This window comes from Siniperca chuatsi, linkage group LG9 (assembly GCF_020085105.1).
Source record: "Siniperca chuatsi isolate FFG_IHB_CAS linkage group LG9, ASM2008510v1, whole genome shotgun sequence".
Classification (NCBI taxonomy): domain Eukaryota; kingdom Metazoa; phylum Chordata; class Actinopteri; order Centrarchiformes; family Sinipercidae; genus Siniperca; species Siniperca chuatsi.
Window position 1 is genome coordinate 12,002,350 of NC_058050.1, and position 21,518 is coordinate 12,023,867.

Genomic DNA, 21,518 nt, shown 5'->3' on the forward strand with positions numbered 1-21,518 from the left:
TGTCAAACCTAATAACTGATTCTGAGTGATGATGCATTTTGGCACAAAGTTCTGGTGTTTAAAAAATTAAACTGATTGACCTGATGGAGCACCATGATTAAAGGTCAAATTTTCCAACTTTAAAAGGCCACAACAGTTACTGTCACATTTTGTTGAAACTTAGCAAGCTGATGCTTCTTTGTTTGTCCCAAAGGGAACCTTCATCAATGTTCGGTGTTGGTTTCCCTTTTGGTTTCAGGTTTTAACAGACATTTGCTCATTTCTAATGATCTAGAGTGAAAATGTGAGAATAGCGTATGTTTTTTTTTATGTTGGAGTGTATTTTCCCATAATTTGCTTTTAGGTTTAAGTGCTTTAAAAAGCAAGCTGGCAAAGAAATCACACACACAGAAAACACACACACAAAGTGACTTCAATGCTGAGTGCTGCGTGCTGACACATGGCAGCTTCCCACACAGAACTGAAGCCCTTGAATTTTCCATTAGTATTCTAAAACCATGGTGGCTGCCGTTCCTTCAGTCTGGCACAGTCTGCGCTCGTTTCTGTTGAGGAGCCGCCGATTGAACACAGGCCAAAGTTTGTCGTGCACACAGAGGTGGATAAAACATCAGACTTTAGGTTTGGATGCTTGCACAGATGGAGTTAAAGGAGAAAAACACACAGTGCCTGATTTCATCAAGCACAACACTAATCACCTAAAGGGCTGTAAACACACATAGACACAGCATTGTGGGAGGCAGCAGCCATCCGCCTCTGTTTACAAATAAATAATTCTTCTCATTGTTGTCATACAATTTTTATGCTTTCGTTTCCATTTCATGTCACACAATCGTTCACCAGAGAAAAGGAGGCTCTCTTTTTTCTCTCTCTGACAACCAGACAAAGAAATATATTATCTACATAATCATCACACACACAGGATGGGATTTGAAAAGGTACCCTGTCTCGCCAAAACATCAGTAACCCACTGAGATAGCTCAGTTTTTATTTCTCAGGTGTACAGGCTTGTCCACACACACTGCATACCTCTGCCTGTCCTCTTCTTAATAAATCAAATAATAAGAATATGATATCATTTGTGGCTTATGACAAGTTCGCCCCCCACGCCTCTGTTCTCTGAGTGTGCTGCAAACAGATTTTTTTGGGATTATACTCACAGATGGAGACCCTGCAAATCTGTCCTCAAATCCTTCATTTCTCTCCTCTTTTTTTCTTCTTTTACAACCCCCCCCCAGTCTGTCTATCTGTCTTCACCCACTAGCTTGTCTTTATGTCAATCTTACTAAATTCACACATTTTCCATGGAAGTCCTCCAGGATTTGGAGTGATGTGAATTGTATCAAGAAAAGAATACAAATGGACTGCGACAGTTAAGGATTATATGCAACCACAGGCATCAGAATAAATAGTTTTTAGCGCAGCGTATGTCTGGACAGCTTGGCGACTGGAATCACAGAACCGATCAAGATAAAAAAATTAGCCACAGAGAGAAGACTAAGTTCACCAAGCCAGGATGTCTAAAGCCTTTCAGAATAATGATGATTTCCATTAGTGACACACCTTTCCTGCTTTGTTTGATGATACATCTGTAGCAGGATATCCACTCAGTCACACCAGTTTATTAGGAACACCTAGCTAAAACTAAAGCAGTCTAATACAACAGTCCTGCGATAAATCCTACCGTCATGAGGGTTATAATGTTCAGTTTTTGTTGATTCAACTTTATGATCATTTTGGAGGATGTAGTTTGTATTGCATCATACACAGAGGTGTTTCTGTTATTTTGCTCTCCCTCATTGATATAAATGGGGTGGGCAAACTAAGAGAAACACCTGTCAGTGTGTGTGGAAACAGCCTATTGATTTGTTTTCCGAGCACCGTGTCTCTTGTCAAGAATCATCCTGCATTTTTTAACGTAATAACTGATCATTATATGTATAAACATGTCATGCATGAAACGCCCGCACTCATATGTATTCTGACCTCATTAAGCACCATCCTATTTATATCAGATAAGAACGCACACACACACACAAATGCTGCAAATGTGTCATTCCAAATTCAATTAACCCTCAGCTTCAGGGCATAGTCATGCATAAATAATGTATAGTCAACTATTTTGACATTAATATTTATGCCTCTACTATTTAGCTTCTTGTCGTAGGGCCTTGGGGACCACAGGTCCTCACGTCGCATCTGCTCTTTCCATGACAAACCTGTACATGAGGATTACATGGAGGAGTGTTCAAAGAGCTTCACGCATGTCTCATTGTGTGACATTAGCATGTTGAATAATTCACCACGACATCCTAAGATAAGCGTTGAGTGCCCTGTTACACACACCTTTCAAGGATTAGCTTGAGCTGAGGCATCATGACTGGATCTTGTGTGTGTGTGAGACAAAGTTGAACAAAAGAGAGGGGCACTTGCTGGCAGGTCCACTTGGCAGTAAAAGCCCCTTTATTTAACTCTCAGACAACCACAGCATCTCTGTTATTGGTCCATCTCAGAGCAGAGACACTCAAAGTTTGTCCCTGACAGTTTGGAGAAGTGCTGAGTCTGCAATCTGGACGTGAGTGCTGTGTTAATGCACGCTGTCTCTCACGTCTTCTTCCTTCACTTTGGTCTTTCACTCACTCTACTCGATACCTTTCCCTCTTTTCTACCTCCATCCTGTCCCTTGTCCCTTTCATCTCCCCCATCTCTGCATTTGTGTATTATTCATCTAAAAAGTGACAGCAGGATAGGCATCTCTGTGCGTTAAATAAGGAGATACGCTCTGCTCCATTATTGATGCCAGATCTGCTGTTTGTTTGGGAAGCGCTTTGACACTCAAAGAGAAAAAAATAGAGACAATACAAAAGAAAAAAGCAGGATTATGAAACAGGAATGAGAAGAGGAGGATAGGATTGTGTTTGTGCATATGAATGTGCTTCTTTCACTCTTTCCCCCTCTTTCTGTCTGTGTCGTAGGCGTAAATGCTCTTTTCTGTTGTACAGAGGTGACCTGCATTAGTTCATGACGGTCCCCTCTTCCACTGGAGTGCTCTCTTCAGCTTAGTGACCCTCTCTTCACTCTCTCCATCCATTCCTCTTTGCCCAACACTGTGCCTGTGTACAACTTGCCTCTGTGTGGCCATGCATGCACCGACACTCTCCAGCATTAAGTGTAGCGCTGCTGTTCATGTCACGCCTCTTTGACGATTGATGTATGCTACTTTACCGCACATTTTCCAGGCAATGGAGCCCCCCTGACACTGTGCAAAGAATTTCGGTGTTAATATTAACGCGGGCTAGAGGGGTGTGAGCGTGTGAGTGTGTAATATGCCTTAACACCAAAGTAAATGCACCTGCAAAGAGTACACAGAGTCACTGAGCTCACTGGTAACAGCAAGTTTCAGGAACACAAACATGTACACACACATTTTCAAAAATTCCCACAGTGCCTGCAAGCGTTCTCAACCGTGGTCAGGTTGTGTTTTGTCTTTTGTCCACTCATCCACCCATCTCCACCCATTCTTTATATGCTCCAGATGCTCCCACCCACAGACAGTCAGTCAAGGACAAGGCCTACACCAAACCATCATTACAAACAACCACAGCGAGTGAGTGATACGCCAAGACAGAGAGGCAGCAGGAGGAGGAGGGCGGCAGAGTGAGGAAGGACTGGGGATTAACGTGATTCCAGAAATAAGCATGCACATGTTAAAGGGAGTTATCAAAAATTCTCTGGCGGTTAAGCTGAATGAAAGTGCAGCTGCAACAAACAGCACTTAAACCAGGTTAGATGACAGAGCAACGCCTGTGATGAGTCGCCGAACAGGCAGCAACAGGCACAGGTAGGAGGGCCTTTCACGTAAACTAACTTGATTACAAGACGTTTGCAAAAATAAGGCTGGCCAAGTTACCATCTGGTATCTGGGATGGTTCTGGGTAACTACATCTTAAAGGAATAGTTCAACATTTTGGGAAATGCATTTATTCACTTTCTTGCCAAGAGTTAGTGCCGGGTTATGCTAAAAAAGGACTGATTCGTATAATGTGTTTTCCGACCTCGTCGTTCCGAGGCTCTGTCCAATCGTAACAAAATCTGCCTACCAGCACCTCTAAAACTCACAAATTAACGCGCTATATATTGTTTGTTTAATCCGTACAAAAACAGAAATTTAAAAACAACCATTTGTGGTTTTATGGGGGGTTATGTGCACAAATATGAGTATTTCTTGATTAAACCTTTTACATAATCATCTGTTCAGGTATTCTTATATTTCACTCTCCTTTTCTTTGATCAGAGGACATATGATTTCAAACACATATTGGTTGTGTATTTTAGGCCTAGAAAGGCTTGGGTTTGTCATGAAAGAAGCAGTCATGACAGAATTTAACGAGACCCAGTAAAAGCTGTTAGAAAAAATCTTGTGGAAAAATACTCCTCAATGGTGCAACAGCAGAGAAGTTTGTCCCTCCCCCTACTCCATTGTTCACTGGAGGAAAGTAATGTATGCTTGGTGAAAATTTAGGATCAAAACCTAAGAGTGAAATACAAAAGTTGCTTCTAGCACTGAGTTCTCCATTAAAAGAAATCTAGACTTACCATCGAAGACAGAACCTGCTACAAACATATTTTCATCACCATCTCCACCCTCAACAGCCACTCAGTAAAAGGAATGTAAATCTAAGAAGAGATCAGTTTACTGTAATCTCATTGTGTAATTTCTAAACAGTGAAGCCTTCAACAATCAAACTTTGCTCTCACCCAGTTCAGTCGACTCCAACACGCAAACTGCCAAGTGCAGCTTTAATGTGAAATTGAAAACTGCAAACTACATTCCACTGTGTCACAGCAGTCCATACCACACATTCATCTTTCAGTTACATTTTGGCTCCAACTCACTGTCTGTCTGCACAGGCGTATTATCTGTGACTCTATCTGCAACGACACAGACTGACTCAAAGCAGAGAGTCTTGGCTCGCAGCCGCCTGAGGGCTTCACCCTCTCATATCACAAATGGCAGATATGTGATTCATTTGAGGAAAAACGGCATAATGTCATTAGAGAGCTCTCAACAGCCACAGAAAATTATGTTGCTTTTTAGAATTACATGCAAAAACACTGCTAAAAATAACGCTGGTCACAGTTAAGTGTTGTAGTGTCAATGATGGGGATGCTGCGTCCTCTACTTCCCGCCAGCATGTGATTTCTCCCTTTCTGCAGCTCGGTGCACATGCAGGCAGGAGGGACGAGAACAGGAAGCTTTTCAGGGCTGTTCGTGGCATCCGTCCTGCTGCACTCCCACTGTGACAAGCATGCCATTTATTTTCTTATCGCACTTTCTCTAATTTATAATGTCCTGAAAAGGCAGCTTATTACACCCAGGATAAGGATAGTAATCGGCCTAATTAATACCCAGATGGCCCAGATGACCTTAAAGTGAGAATGTCAACATGGATCAAAGTTTATACAGCCTGGTGTTTTTTTCTTTGGGGGGGAAGAAGTATTCAGATTCTTTCATTAATTTTAAGTTCCAGTACTACAATGTTAGAATACTGAGTGATAAGTGTAAACAATAAGTCCTGCATTCAAACTCCAAAAGTAGTAGTGGAAAGTAACTCTTTAGTTACTTTCCACCACTGCGGATAACACTTGCAAAATCGCTTGCAACAATTTCACTTGGTTGGATTTTTTTATTCACATTTTAATCAGTTTTGTTACTGGTAAACATTTTAGTCTACAGTTTGTGCGGCCTGTTGCCTTTTAGTCAGAATCAGATTAGATACCCTTTTCAGGGTATAACATAAGTTTCACTAATGATACAAGGTTAATTTCTGGATATGCATAGCTCAGTGAGCATCACTGCAGCTCCACTCATCCATGAAAGGAAGAGCTGGAGGGGCATCAGGTGTGCCTCCTGCACAGGCCTCCCCTTCAGTGTGGTGTGTTAATCCAATGTGAACACGCAATCCTCGACACATATCCAACAATTTAGAGGCCAGCCATGTGGCTTCACATCAGTACCTCACATCAACAATGTATGTGGGCGAACGCATCAACACTTGAGAGTGATACATCGAATGCCCTGTCACTCACACGCTCTGTAGTTTGTCTGCATGCAAAGGCGGTAAACTAGCTTTTACACCCTTAAATGCAAGAAATGAAGGCTAAAAATCACACTCCTTTATGGTTTGTGGTGTGAAAACAGACAAGAATAGGGGTTGTTAGTGGTGGATACACAGATATACTTCAAAAGCAGTAGACAGACAATAAACAATAGAAGGCCAGAGAGTAAACATACGAGTTAGCCAGTCAGTCCAGACAGACACGTCATCTACTGTGATAAAAGCTGAGTCCGACGCCAAATCCTCCCTTCGTGACATAACTAGATGTTTCAATTTATGTGGATTTATGTGGACGTCTGTGCTATTGGGTTAATACTGTATTACGAAGAGCTCTATATCAATTACACAAACAGAGTCAGTAGGCCAGTAACACTGTGCAGCCTCTCTCCCTCTCTGTCATTCTGTCTCATCTTAGTCCAGGCCATCTGTTACAAACGCAGCTCAAATAATGTGGCATGAGGCTGACATATAAGTTACCTCTGTTATAGACTATTACTGACACACACCTCGCAGTAAACTAAAGCCAATGGGAGATGAGCGTGAACAGGTGCAGCTCTTTCCAACGAACAGCCAGATACTTTGAAAGTAATTGCGTGCTGACTGCTGAAACCCTCTCAAGTGTTGGGGACAGGATGTAGGAGCAGGAGCTATCTATAGGCAGATGCTAAAGCATGCATGCACCTATAAGAATACACACACATATGTATAGATGCGCACGCACACACACACACACACACACACACACACACACACACACACAGACACAGTTTGAGTCATCAAATTATTGTCAGGTTTCTCAAGTCAGCCCACTCTGATCTGACAGAACACTTCATAGATTGAGTCTCATTTAAGCATCAGCCTTTCCAGACAGTCTCTCTCTCTATTACCGACTCGCTCACTCACTTTTTAAGACATCTAATATATCCATTTATATAGAGAAAGTGTTAGAGTTAAGAGCAGAGCAGGGGAGACACATTCATTGAGGAGACTGTGGAGACAAGGGGCAATGATAACAGTAAGTGAGATCATGAGTGACACGGGGGTTGGTCACCAAATACATAGGCAAAGAGAAATGGGTTATGCAACTTATTATTCATTTGTCTCTTGCCTTATTTCCATATTCTTTTGTTTGTGAGCGCTTGATAGGCCACGGCATGCACCTGGCACTTCCATGCCAACAAAGTCCTATGTGATGTGCTGCCACAGTGGAACAAACAAGTATCTGCATGCATACACACATGCACTCAGACACAATACAGAGCACACAAAACTACGCACACAGGGCTGTGTGAGCAGGAGAAAAGATGGTAATTATTCAGGGGGTCCCAAGCTGGAGGTGGAGCCCCAGAAATTGAGAATGATATAGACTTTCTCGAGGTGCTGCGGCCTTATGTGACACAGTTTCACACATTGTCAAAGTGTCCAGCATTCCCAGAGATCCACATTCTTAGAGAGCTAATACTGAAGCATACCAAGTGTCCGTCCTTCACTTCTGGACTCATTCTGAGCACATGATAAGAGCGCAATGTGCAAACTCTCCATCCTGCTATACCCATACCAACACACGCATGCAATCATAGATTTAATGTGAATAAATTTAAGTAAAAGTTTTTGTTCCTACCTTCCTCAGCTGAATTAGGCTGGAAAAACAGACAGAGAGACAGAAAGACACTCCACATCTCCACTACAGAATGACACTGACAGAGAGAGAGGGAGGGAGAGAGCATGAAAGAGGGAGATAAAGTAGGTGTGTGTAAAAGAGCAAGAGAGAGGGAGAGGGGGGTGAGAGAGGGGGTGGAGTCTGTTTGCTCCCTTTATCTGAGAGAGGGAGAGAGAGAGAGGGGATGGGGGGGTGGATGGATGAATGGATGAGGGAAGGAGAAAAATATTTACAGAGCGGCACATACAATAAGTACACTGCCAACCGAGGAAGTAAACAAAACACTGTTGTCACAGAGACGGGGGAGAGAAAGAGATCAGAAAGAGTGAGAGGAGGAGAGTGGAAGAGAGCTTTTTTTATTTGAGAGAAAAAAAGACAAGGGAGAGTCAACAAGAGAGAATGACAGAGGGAGAAGGAGGTGGAAAAAATTAATAAACAAGTTTGCCTGGTCTCTAAAACAACTGTCTAGACATGTTTAATGCCGTCACTTACAGCTCTCCTCTGATGCCTCGCACAAATTTCTGCAAGGCCGCCTGGCAGACTGTGCCTCAAACTGTGGCATCCCTCACATGTCTGGACACTGTGCTAACTTGCATTTTTCAAGCTGTGGCATGTGAGAGTGCCCAACTTCTTCTTCCTTTTTTTTCTTCCCTTGATCGTTCTCAGTTCTACCTTTTATGGAAAATGGGTATAATTTAGACACATTTTTGGATGCTCTCCATCCTTCTTGTGGCTTCGTGCTCCCTCTTCCTAACACCACCTCTCCTCCCTCCCTCTTCCTCTTCTCTAACCACTCTCTCTCTCAGAGACAGTCCTCGCCTCACAGGATTGCTCATCCAGACAGTATCTAGACACGCACTCACACACGCAAACACATGGAGCTGAACACCCCTCTGGCCCATGCACACCACTGGCTGGTCAGACCACAGTACTGCAGCTTGTTGATAGGCTTTCATGCCCCAGTTCACTGCAATGAGTAAGACTTCAGTAGACTCTTGCAGGGAGATGTTGCCTATTGGCTTGACACAGTTAGATGGCCCCATTCCCAGCCTGCCGGGGGCCCTGTACCCAAAGCTCTTTGCTCCAAGGGGCTGAGGTGCAGGAGGTAAACTGTAGGGGGAAATGGATCACAGTCCTCCAGTCATTAAGGATGAGTTAAATTTTCTTAATCCATTTTCAGTTTGTTCAGCAAGAACTTGTTCCCTGTGCCAGCTTCAATAAAATGTCTGTTTGTATGTTTTACGTACATCAACTGTCTGAAATCAATCATTAACTTTTGCTAATAGATTAATTAAAAACATTTTTAAGCAAAAATGGCAACAACAAAAAAAAACACTGGTTCCAGCTTCTCAAATGTGAATATTTTGTGCTTCTCTTAGTCTTTTATGACAGTAAACTGAATATCTTTGGGTTTTGGACTGTTGGTTGGACAAAACAAAATATATCAAGAGGTCACCATGTGCTCTGGGAACTTGTGATGGGCATTTTTTTGTGTGTGTTATTACTTGTGTGTCTTTTTAAACCCAGTTGTTCAGTAGCAGCAGCGACTACAGAAAAAAATTAGCTCTTGTTTTCAACTCATGGCTTTATTTCAGTGTTTGAACAGTGTTTGCACAGCTAACTGAGGTTTTGCCGTGGTGCAGAAAAGTAAATGGAGTTGTCACAGTGCAGAAGTGGATACCAGACAAAATACCAGACCAAACCTCTCACACTTTCACTTTAGCAGACTGCAGTTACATTAAACATTCACGACAAGAAACTTGCTTTGACTCGTAGCATTACAGGCAGAAAAAAACAGACTGTTTATGCTCATGATTCAAGTCACACATTCCCTTAAAAGATGGACAACTTTATTTCCTTTTTAGTTTCTCAAAGCAAGTGTCACTCATTTTATTACAGCAGGAGAACAGAGGACATTAGAAAAACATTAAAGGTCATCTCTTATCTGACTCTCACGCACACTCAACCTCTGTCACTTCTCACTTCTGTCTACTGTTAAGCAACATAGTGACATTCAACATGGTAACAGTATTTTCAGAGTGCAAGAAAAATCAGTTCATCGTGTAACATAGATGAAACAGGAGTATGAGGAACAAATAACAACCAAAACCATACACACCCTAACACATACAGTATATTTACAGGTAATGGAGAGCCACACACAATATAAGCAATCATCAGAAAGTAGCCGGACTGCCCAAGTGCAAATGAAAATTCTGCTAAGCTCAAACATTGAAAAGTGCTTCCTTATGAGTGTGCACACATCCAGAGGAAGATGCAGCTGTAAAAACATTGACACAACATTTATAAGCATGTATACTGTGCTGTAATAGTTGATCTTGATGCAGTAACTGGAGATTCTACAATATATACATATGATTTCTGACAATTCGAAACAAATACATATAAGACAGTTTTTGTGCGTTAACCATTGAAATAAATACAATTAATTTAGTGTTTATATTCAACATCACCATCCCACATGGCTAATATCTTGTTTCGACTGAAATATATATTGTTATTGAATTATCAGTAGACTTCAGTGTGTTTCAGTACATTCCTAAAACAACTGTTTAACAGTCACAAGCACTTGTGATTTGATGTAACACTATTTTAGAGATTGTAAGACATTTTATTTCATAGCCTATGTACTGATGTCAAAAGAGTTTCAAGTACAGTGATGATGGATAAATGCATTTTCTACGCTATAACATTTAGAAGCCGAGTATACAGTAAAATACGTAGCCACCTGAGTATTTGTATCCAACTGCCGTAATGCAAACTATAAACGACTGCACTACAACAATCTGTCTTTCATCCTGACTATACCTGCAATGAAATCATAAAACACAGACTTTTTTAAGGCTTGGCAGTGTTAAAGTACACCTCATTCTCATACAAAAAATATACTTGATGGAGACAGTACCATTTACAGAACTGTCTTTGTTGTTACTTATTTATTGGCACAAACACTCGTGACTTCAAACAACACACAAACAACCTCTACTGTCAGAGGACATTGTGCTACAGGATGAGAAGAAATATTTCTTATCTTCTACATGCTTAAATATATTTATTTTACATCTGCAGCACCTCCTCCATGTTTATTCTGTCTACTTAAGGCAACATGGCTTTCTCTCCCTAGCAGCAAGGAACATCAGGCAGGCAGACAGGATAGCAAGTCAGTCTTTTTTGGGTCAAACGACTAGGCTCCAAAACCAGCTTTTCAAGCTTGACCTCAATACATAAAACCCCTGAAATCCTGCAACCTTTTAATACTGGGGGTAGCTGAAGACCTGGGACTTAACACTGAACATATGTTGATCCTCTTATATGGCAATATGCATGGAGCTGGCAATGGGTATGTCAACAAATATTAAGTACTGGTAATTCAGTTAAGTTTGGCCCATGTTTAAATCAGGATTACAGGGAATTCTGTCAATTATTTTAGCATTTGTATGTGGGGGATCTTTAAACCACTCCACTGTATTTAAAAAAGGCACACTAAACACATATATTAAAAAACTTCTAAACACACCCTGCTGCTCTGTCATCATTTGTGAGTTATGAAATGTAACTCCTTACATTATCTATGTGCTTGAAACATGTTGTCTGTGTTGTGCCCTAAGTCTTCCTTCTTCTCTCTAAGGACACTTATGGCTTCTCTGGAGGAAAATCCACCATGGGAACCTTTTCTGTGGGGGACATGGGTGCAGCTTCTTTGCTCTCTGGCATGTTGACGCCCACCCCCTCAAATGCCGGGGATGGGGAGGGTTTCCCTGCACTTGCAGAGAATCCTTGAGTGATGTCGTCAAATGTCCTTCCTTTGGTCTCAGGGACTCGCAGGAAGGTGAAGATGAAGAACAGGATGAGAAGGACCATGAAGATGATGAAGACGTAAGGACCACAAAGTTCCTGAGAGAAGAAGAGAAAGATGTTTGTAGCTGCATGACAAACTCATACTGCTTGTACATCTGAAGATTTTAGTGAAGTAAATGTGTCCATACCTCCAGTTTAGGGAAAGACAGCCCCACCAGGAAGTTGGCGGTCCAGTTGGAGAAACCAGAGACGGCCATGGCTGCAGGTCGGGGCCCCTGGGAGAAAAGCTCAGCCACGATGAACCAGGGGATGGGACCTGGACCCATCTCAAAACTGGCAACAAAGCCGAACACAGCCACTATGGCCAGGTAGCTTAGAGACTGGTTGGTCTTCTGCTCAGAGAGAAAAACAAAGAGAATGAGGAGAAGATGTAATGAGGGAGCAATAGGGACACTTTTTGTAAGTAAAAAGTTCACAGGACATGAGGAATCATGCAACCATCACTCACCACCAAAGACAGGGAGATCGTCATAACGAGGGCACAGATAGCCATTCCAGCCAGTCCAATCAGGTGCAACGTCCTTCGCCCCGCCCGTTCAACCAGGAAGAGCTGGCGTAAAAACAAGAAAAAGATTGATTAATAATTAAAAAAATACAAAACATGCCTTGTATGGAGACACCAAATGTGTAGTCAGACACTTACAGAGACAACAGTAAACACAGTGTTGACAACTCCAGCTCCTATGGTGGCGTAGACAGGTTGAGTAACACCAGCTGTGTCAAATATGCCTGTAGAGTAGTAAAAGACCTGAAAGAAGAGAAAAAAGGAAGAGTTACTGTTTATTCAAGTGAATAAAATTAGTGTAGAAAAAATAATTAAATAAAAATAAAAATATTAAACTTAGGGGCAGAGCAACAAGCTTTAAACACAACACTGACATATTATCACCTTTTAAAGTTGATAAGGCTAATGTGTTAGCAAACAGACAGTTGCTAATATATACATACAGTAGAGCAACATTAGCATTTATTTGGAGCTGTGTTTATGTCCACCTAGCGAATCTAAGTCCAATATTCACTCTCTTTTTAGCTCTGTTTTGGTCACCATCAACTCCTGACAGAAATGTCTGGCTCTTTAGCAGCTAAATGCCACTAAATGCTCAACTGTGTTCACTAGCTAGTCACTAACTTTGTCTTTTTTATTTTAATTTTAGAGCTTTTTAGCTAAAAAACAATAGAAATTATGCTGATGAAAGAGAGAGTGAACCAAAACAGTGAGCTGAAAGACCCCAAAAATGTTATGTAATATAAAAATATTCATTAGTGCAGCTTTGGCTTTTTGGAATAATTACACAGCAGAAACTTGCACAAGTTGCATTATGTGTAACTCTACTAGCTGCCGTGCTGGTGAGTGATATAGGTCATGTGTGTGTGTGTGTGTGTGTGTGTGTGTGTGTGTGTGTGTGTGTGTGTCTGTCAGCATTCAATCAATGTTGCAGCCTATAGCTGTAGGCTGCAGCAGCTTTACTGTGATTGTCAGGTCAGACACAGCAACCGTTAACACATTTAGTCAGTTCGGTTACATGACCTTTTTAACAAAATACCTGAATAGCACTGTTTGTCTCTTTCCACTGACCCTCAGAGGCTTCCACTCAATCTAACATTGCCTGGAGCCAAGAAGCATTTCTTGTCATGTGCTTGTCAGAAACGTTTGTATAATTTCAGTGAATGCTCCTTTAAAGATTCATGACACTTTATAATGATATCCCTAACATTGTGCTCCATGATACGATGTTTACTCACAGCGTTAATGCCAGACAGCTGCTGAGAGAGCTGGAGGACGATAGCGATAATGATTGGTTGACGGTAGTTTGGAGAGCGGAAGAGTTCGGGGATGGTCACTTTTTTTTCCATGGCCATCTTCATCCCTTCTTCCTTCATCTCCTGAATATCATCGCTGACATCTTCAGAGCCGTGCAGACGCACCAGCGCTAGAGAGCGAGAGAAGAAGGGATGGAGGAATAGAGAGAAAGTAAGTACATTATTTATGCTAATATAATGTAAAGAAAGGGTGGAAGGATCTTGGAACATGTTACATGGTTAAATTTTAATAAATCAAAGGGCCACCTCATTTACAGAAGAGGCTTCAAACCACAGATCATTCAAAATTCATGGTTAGTTCAATTACATTTAGTCTTATTAAAACCTAATCTTGTTAGCATAATGTAGGGTGTCTCAAAACTGACCTTTTCTTGCCTCCTCCTCCTGGTTAAGGACAATAAGCAGGTAGCGGGGGCTTTCAGGGCAGAAGGGCAGCAAGATGCTCTGCAGTATGGCAGGCAGGATGGTCAGAGCCAGCAGCAGAGGCCACAGAGCATCTGAGCCAAGTAGAAACTCCAGACCGAAGATCTAAAATACAGATGCAACAGGGGATGAAGTACTAATAATGGAGTCATTTGAGTCTATTTATTTCTCTTACATAAATTTCTTCAATCAAGTCGCACAGCTCTTCTCCAGAACAGCATGCTTCATTCACCAAACATTTTCAGCTATCAGTGTCTGTTTCCGGTTTCCTTATATACAGCCTATTGATCAGTCATGTGACCTTCATCCATAAATATGAAGTGATGGAAGAAATTTGAGTATACTGTGCTTTGAAAAATTAGGTTGAAAGTGTGTTATTTTGTATTGAAAAGTGGATTTTAAACTCTACCAAGTGATTGGTTAAAATTAAATATTGTATTTGCTAAATAATATTCTGAAAAGATGCTTGTAACATTCTATATTTTGTATTCATGGTCATGTATATTTTTCTTGCAAATTTCTGTAGCCACTGACAGTAAATACGGTATTTTGTAAAAAGAATTTTACAAAAAAAAAAGATAATGTTGTTTTGTATACTTTGTATTTATGGTGATCTATACATCACGTGACCTGATCAATGGACTTTATATTAGGAATCCGCAAACGGCCTCAGACACTCTAATGAAGGCAAGATGAAAACGTTTGGTGAGGTGAATAAAGCAGAAGAGTTGTGCAACGTTTTAATTGTGAAGCTTTTGCACACTCATATAAAAAGCATTGATAATAATCACAGTAATGTAATAACCATATCACAGCATCATACCTGTGCCACCAGGATGCCAATAACCACACCCAGCTGGTGTAGCGTGCCAAAGGCCCCTCGGACAGCAGTGGGAGAGATCTCACCTATGTACATGGGTGTCAGTCCCGTGCACAGACCGCAGAACACACCAATGATCAACCGGCCAAGAATGACTACCTCAAAAGACTGACACAGAACCGACAGTCCCATGAGACCCCCACCAAGTACAGCTAGGACATTAGCTAGCAGCATGGACTTACGCCTGGTGATGAGAGACAAGGAAGAAAGAAGAACATAGTTAGTGAGAGTAAAGAGAAAAACAACAAAATAAGCAAGGCATGCCTAAATAGTGTGCAAAAGGAAATGAGGGCTGCAACAAATTGTTATTTTATTATCAGTTAATCTGATTATTTTCTCACTTAACTGGTTAATTGTTTAGCTTATGAAATGTCATAAAAATAGTGAGAAAATGTCTATCACACTTTCCCTGACTCCAAGGTGACGTCTTCATGTCCAACCAACTGTCCAAAACCAATGATATTTAATTTGCAATCAGATTTGATAAAGAAAAGCAGAAGATCCTCACATTTGAGAGGCTGAAACTAGCAAATGTTTCCATTTTCGCTTGATAAATGACTGAAACAATTAATCTATTTTCAAAGTTGCCGAATAATTTTCTGTCACCTGACTAATTATTTCAGTTGTAAAGGAAATAAATAAAGCAAAATAGCTATTTTTCATTTTGCTGATATTAGTCACATTCAGTAAAAGTATACTAATAATCCTGAAAAGGTCTTGGTTGGTTTACTCTCTGTCATCTTGCATTAAGTGTTTATTCCTGATATTCTCACCTGCCAAATTTGGTGACCATGGCTCCAACAGAGAAAGACCCGACCATGCCTCCCACACTGAAGATGGCCACAGCAAAACTCCACACAATGGTGATGGTTCCTGGGCTGAAAGGCTGCCCGTACCGCTCCATTGACACATTCTTGAAAAACATGCGCAGTTTCTGTCAAACCACAAAAGAGGGTATCAGGATTAGAAGTGGCTACTTTAAAAAAAGTTTTTGTCTTATATGGTTTAAGGAAAAGTATTTAAGGTCTGACAGATGTGACAGAGCTTGTGCATGATGTGTATTTGGGAGTTTTTGACACATCCACATGGGGGCAGTATAGCTTTGAGCATTACCACCTTGCAATGCTGTGCTCACAATGAGCCCAGAAACACTAAAAACTTCATGTCTAGCACATAACTCAAATTTAGGCCTCCTTGCAAAACCACAGGTCCAGAACAACATGAAATTATTCAAACAGTCGCGATTAAAAAGTTTCATTACAACATTAATATCAGAAAATGAGAGAAGATGTGGTATTGCATCTATTATTAATCCAGGAATTATGCCCACTCCCTTAAGGGTTGTGCCCGCTGTCATAAAACATTAAAACACTAAACGAATTTATCCAGCTGTGTGGCTAGGATGTTGCATACACACACACACACACACACACACACACACACACACACACACACACACACACACACACACACACACACACACACACACACACACCTGCTCTGGTGCATTGATGACCCCGGTGTTGTAGCCAAACTGTAGCGAGCCGATGACTGCTGTTGAAACACAGAAGAGAAGGTAAAGGGTCACCTTCTTCTTTGGCTGTTGAGAGAGAAAAAAGACAGAGAGATATGAAAGATTAAAACAATAAGTGGATGGAGTTTATGTACAATCAACCCCTCAGTTTGTGTGGTGGACATGGCCTGTTCCTGGCTCAACAAAGCTCTTGTTGTTTATAGTGACACTTGTAACTACACACAATAAGCCTTTCTACATCTGCCCTCCCTCCTTGTTTTCAGCTTTCTGCATTAGCAACTTGCAGGCTCGCAGCACTGCTGTGAAAGCTAGGTGCACGGGCTCCATGATTTGCAGCTCTGAGGTATTTCTTAGCTAATTAGCTAAAGACAGCCTGAGAGAATAAGGCTGAATCCTACTGTAAGTGTTGTTTTCCCTGCTGGTTTCAGAATTAAAGTAGTTTTAGCTCATAATAACAAGCTGATACACTTGACATTAAACCCTTACATGGCAGGGCCTGCTGGGAAGTGAAATTTGCAATATGTAAAAGTATCCACCCAAGCAGAACTGAATGGAGTAATTGGTTTAGTTGAAGTTATAGTACTGACTCTGCTCTGTTGAGGCATCATGCCAAAAATGGAAATCCCCAATCAAAGTTTAACTTTGATTTAACAACTAACCCAGTGACTACATCTATTTTACATTTACTGTAATACATGAACTCTCTAAGAACTTTTGCAAAGGTTATTTTTTTGCATCCAGAGTCTAATGGTCAAGGGCAAATGTCCAAATAGGCTCATTAATGAAAGGAAATCCAGTTTAATCAGTCTATTTTCAAATTCTGCACCTGATTTAACTCGACGCAAATAAATTTGTTGTTTTGTACAATTTGTAATCGCATCAAAGTCAAAAACAGACACTTCTAGCGACAAACATGTACAAAGACAGGCGCAATGAGCTTTATTTTACCATACATGATTTCACTATCTGCACAGATAAAAATAACTAATTCCTCAAACTTCATGAAATGGCATGTTCATTAGGAACAAACTGCCTCAATGTGAACAGCATTTTGAAATCTGAGTCTCCCTCTCCTGAACAAACTGTCATTCATGTTATCAGCCACCTCCATTTTCTAAATTATTGAGATTTAGCAGAGAACTAAACCAAGAAAAATTTGCTTCAAGTACATAATATTTCTGGCTGTTCCCATGGGCATCTGGTACCACACGGGTCAGAATGAAACAACACGCAGGAGGAAGTGATGATTTTCTTGAACGAAATATGCTGGACTAATAAAATATTTCACCACAGTAACATAGAGATAATCAGTTGTAGTCAAGCCACAGTGTGGTTCTCAGGGGGACATTACGGCAGTCACATAACTGAGTGTAACAAGCTGAACACACTGGCGTGACATTCATGTGATCTGTATGTGACGTATCTTGACAGTTTTTGGTCTGAGTGGCACATAGGAAGTGTTGCATACATGATAAGGTGACAGTGAAGGGGAAATACAAAGTTCTAGTAATAAAACAAATGCATGATAAAGATGAAGAGAAAGAAAATAAGTGAAAATATAGAAAGAAGGTAATTTAATCACATTAACATGCATTTGTGTGTGTTTTATACGTGTGTGCTACTTGTCAAATCAGCAGCCAAGCAACATAATGTTCAATATCTGCAGCTGAATTCTACAATATACAGTTCTTTGTAGTAGAATACACATACTGGTTAAAATTTGTGTTAGCAACTGAACATACTGTATGTCACTCTGCTAAAACAAGTTATGATCAATATGTAACAACAACAAATTACTGATTACCTGCCTAAAAATGTGAGCAGTAATAGAAATACTGACAACTTAAATTTACTAAGCTGAGCTTAAAGTGCCCAAATGTACATGCATGTACATTTGAACATGCACAATCTCTCTCTGTCTGCCCATGAAGATCATGTGAAATGATTGAAAGCTCCACAACAGCTTCTAAATGGATCGTGTGGGGAGATTATTTTCTCAACTGCTGTTTCGAAGGTCAAGAATAACTTTAAACCTCAGTTTCTAAGCTTTAGTCTCTTCACTTAACGTAATTTTCTGTACTTCTGCTTAGTTCATTTTTCCTCAAACATTGAATAATTATATAGAAAAATTAACAAATGACTCCAAACCAAGTGCTGTATTTCAGCAATGCATCATCTCTCTCAGTTTTCATGAAGAAATTCTGGACTTCCACATTCATGTTATCTTGCAATCTTTGTCCCATACTGTCCCTTTCTTGTGTCTCTGTGTCATAAACTTGACTTTTGCAGCAGTCCTTTTACACATTTTCCTCTTCAGTAAAATACATCCAAAAGGAAAAATATTGCCTAAAGAAAGATTTATTTGGTTATGCTCTTTTGCATTCTAATATTGGTTGTGGCTTGGTTGGTGGTTACATCAACACAGATGATGTGAAAATCTTAAGTAACAGCCACAGAAATGAAGTAACTGCATGCAATATGTTTCAAAAGACACACCACAGGGAAGGTTTGCAAAATCACATGATAGCAGTCACTTTCTTTTATACTGTCAAAGTAAGTGTATTCAGATTCAAAGTGCACGATTTGATTAACAACACTAACTCCTGTTCGACGTGTTATCACTAGAGGCATACCCTGTTCCTCTGTCCTATATTTACAAGTTATCAATCCTTTTCCAGATCTCTCTTCATCACATTACTATTCTCTCATCCCACCTCTCTACGCAGCACACAAACAAAAGCAAGAAATCAAAACACAGTCAAGTTTAAACTTGCCACCCAACAGCCCCATCCACCACTCTTTCTCTCTTAGTCATGTCCTGAAGTGCTCGACTTTCATCCCCAGTTCCTGCTCTTGCCAGAAAGGAAAAATACAGAATTTCCATCCTGTGACTCGTGAAAAATCACTCTTATTCATTAGGAGGTGTTGCCTCAAAGCAGGCTCAGGATAAAACAAACAATGGCTAACACTCTTCCTCAGGAACCACTGGGAATTATAACAGACAGCTTGAATTAATGTGTTTGTATCTGAGAATATTACAGTAATGTGAAGAAACTGTACAGCAGTATCATATGTGCAGAGTTTAAAGGCTGAAATTAGTTTCAAGTTTGAAAAAATAATACATACTGCAACCCATGCAGCAATAGAAGTAAGAAAAAGTTATATTTACCTTATCATCTGCTATCTGCTCCATCTTTGTTGCTTGATAGAAGATATTCAGAAGGAAACTACAGAGAGACTTTAGATCAGAAACTGAAGCCTCTTGGACTGAGCTGCCCCTTATTCCTTACAGCACACACCTCTGTGCAAATAGTCAGCAGGAAAACCTGAAAATAAACAAACACAAGAGCAGTATGTGATAACCTTGTAGCAAACATTCATTACAATTTCTCTAAAATAAAAGTTTAAAGAAAGAACATCTTCAGCATCAGAATATTAAAATGCACCCTGTGGGTTATAATAGAAACTAGTACCCTTTCCTTTCCTATAGCTCCTACCAGTAAGGACTACTAAACTACAGACCCAGTGGACTCAGATAGTGTGGAGCACTCAGACAGAGACAGCTGAAGCACTATTCTGCACTCAGTGAATTCAACAGGAGTCAGTGCCCAAAATGACAGTAAACCCCTCCCCTCTGCTCCCGTATTCACCCTCCTCTTCTGCTCTCTAGAATTATTAAAACAAGAGAAAATGTGATGTAACTCCCGTCTTTTCAAATTGAATTACTGTCGCGTTGCTTGTTTTTATCAATACAAAGCATAAAATAGCATCTCAATGGGCTCCAGAGACTATAATAATCCACACAGTTGCGATGAAGCTGCAGGTGATGCTATACTGATCAAGTGCATTTTACTGATAACTGTTTTCTAATAATGTGACAATAACAATGCAGACATGGAATTCGACACCTCAAATTAACATGAGAGCAACATTTTTGACAAACCGCATGAATGAATCGGCATGGTGAATAAAAAAAATGTTTGTCCTTTACCGTTATGTGGGATTTGTGTCAGCCTTTGTGTATCAGCTAAACCAATCTTGTCCGGATCTGTCCGCTATAACAAATGTTGAGTCCTCCCGCCTATCTGTGTGATTTTATAAAAAGTGGTACAAGATCACCGGCACGTTTCAGTGCTTTGACGTCTCTCTTACTCATACTTCTTGGAAGCGCCCCTGCGCGTAAAAGGCGCATGCAAAAAAAAAACTTCCTCTCTAGTCACTTCGGGTTTACCCGTCTTCCTTCGTAATGTCGGTGGCACCGGGGCCTACACAGATGCATTTCCGCTCAGCTGAAGAAGGGGGACGTGCTCGGGCAAGCGTACAGTACGGACCAGAGATGGAGAACAAACGGTGCCGGTGAAAAGGGTCTCTGTGCTACTGCTGGCCCGTCGGCTGCCCACCGGGGGCGCGAGAACAAAAGGCAATGTGCACGGAGTTCAGATACAAAGCCTGGTCATGCAGAAATCATGAGACCGGCTCAGTGGGTGCCAAACAAACGGGGAGCCCTCCTAATTCTTCATAAACTGTGTCTAAGCTTCACAGCCCACAGTATGGAATTTGACAAGTTCTCCAGAAAAATGCGAGGCCCAGGGGCATTTTAAAATCCACTTGTTGAGCAGGTTGGGTTCCTATTGTTTTTACTACATTTTTACATTTTTATCAGATTCTCATCGACAGTTTTAATTGGAGCCCAGGACTTGAGTGTGATCTTGGATTTGGGTGACAATTTAGCATTTAACGGTATTGTAATATGGTAATTGTCTTGAAATGTATTCATAAAACAGAGATCCTCTAACTCAACATATAGCCCAAACAAAACAACTTAAGGATGTGAAAGCATGCCAGTATCATCACTGCAGGAAGGATTTCACTTATTTATTTTTGTCCCTTTTTTGATGATCAACAAAATAAGCATTTCACAGGTCAGATGCTGAGAGAATACACAGGTGACATCTGTTTGAACCTTTATTAACTCATCTCTGTGGCGTATTATGAAATGTCCATTAAACATTGCATCAGAATTTAGACAATTCACTCCTACAAGACCCACTATGAGCAAAAAGGGAAAGTTTCTAGGAAATGTTCAAACCACATATTCAGAGCCCTAACCAAACCATGACTGACCTTGAATATGACACTATGACAACATAGATTATATATATATATATATATATATATATACTGAACATATTATTACATATTAAT

The 21,518-nt window shown here is 40.6% G+C and overlaps 2 protein-coding genes across 4 annotated transcripts in view; both read right to left on the reverse strand.

Annotated features, from left to right (window-relative positions):
- ephb6 (eph receptor B6) overlaps nt 1-7,844 on the reverse strand; it is a 35,718-nt gene extending 27,874 nt beyond the window's left edge. The window contains exon 1 of the mRNA XM_044208884.1: nt 7,738-7,844. Coding sequence (XP_044064819.1) covers nt 7,738-7,843 — 106 coding nt within the window. The 5' untranslated portion in view covers nt 7,844. The remainder of the gene's footprint in view (nt 1-7,737) is intronic.
- Nucleotides 7,845-9,609: 1,765 nt separating this feature from the next.
- On the reverse strand, nt 9,610-20,613 carry slc2a3b (solute carrier family 2 member 3b). 3 transcript variants are annotated; one of them, XM_044209010.1, is made up of 11 exons: nt 20,305-20,613; nt 19,483-19,639; nt 16,275-16,379; nt 15,553-15,713; nt 14,723-14,963; nt 13,842-14,004; nt 13,399-13,586; nt 12,299-12,403; nt 12,104-12,205; nt 11,784-11,987; nt 9,610-11,691 (listed from the first exon to the last, which is right to left on the reverse strand). In XM_044209010.1, exons 2-11 carry the CDS (start codon nt 19,504-19,506, stop codon nt 11,431-11,433), a joined length of 1,554 nt encoding a protein of 517 aa, XP_044064945.1. In that variant the 5' UTR covers nt 19,507-19,639; nt 20,305-20,613; the 3' UTR covers nt 9,610-11,430. The 3 variants fall into 3 exon arrangements, with proteins under 3 accessions (XP_044064945.1, XP_044064946.1, XP_044064947.1); XM_044209011.1 differs by lacking the exon at nt 20,305-20,613 and adding an exon at nt 19,787-19,936; XM_044209012.1 differs by lacking the exon at nt 20,305-20,613 and adding an exon at nt 19,811-19,892.
- Nucleotides 20,614-21,518: the final 905 nt, after the last annotated feature.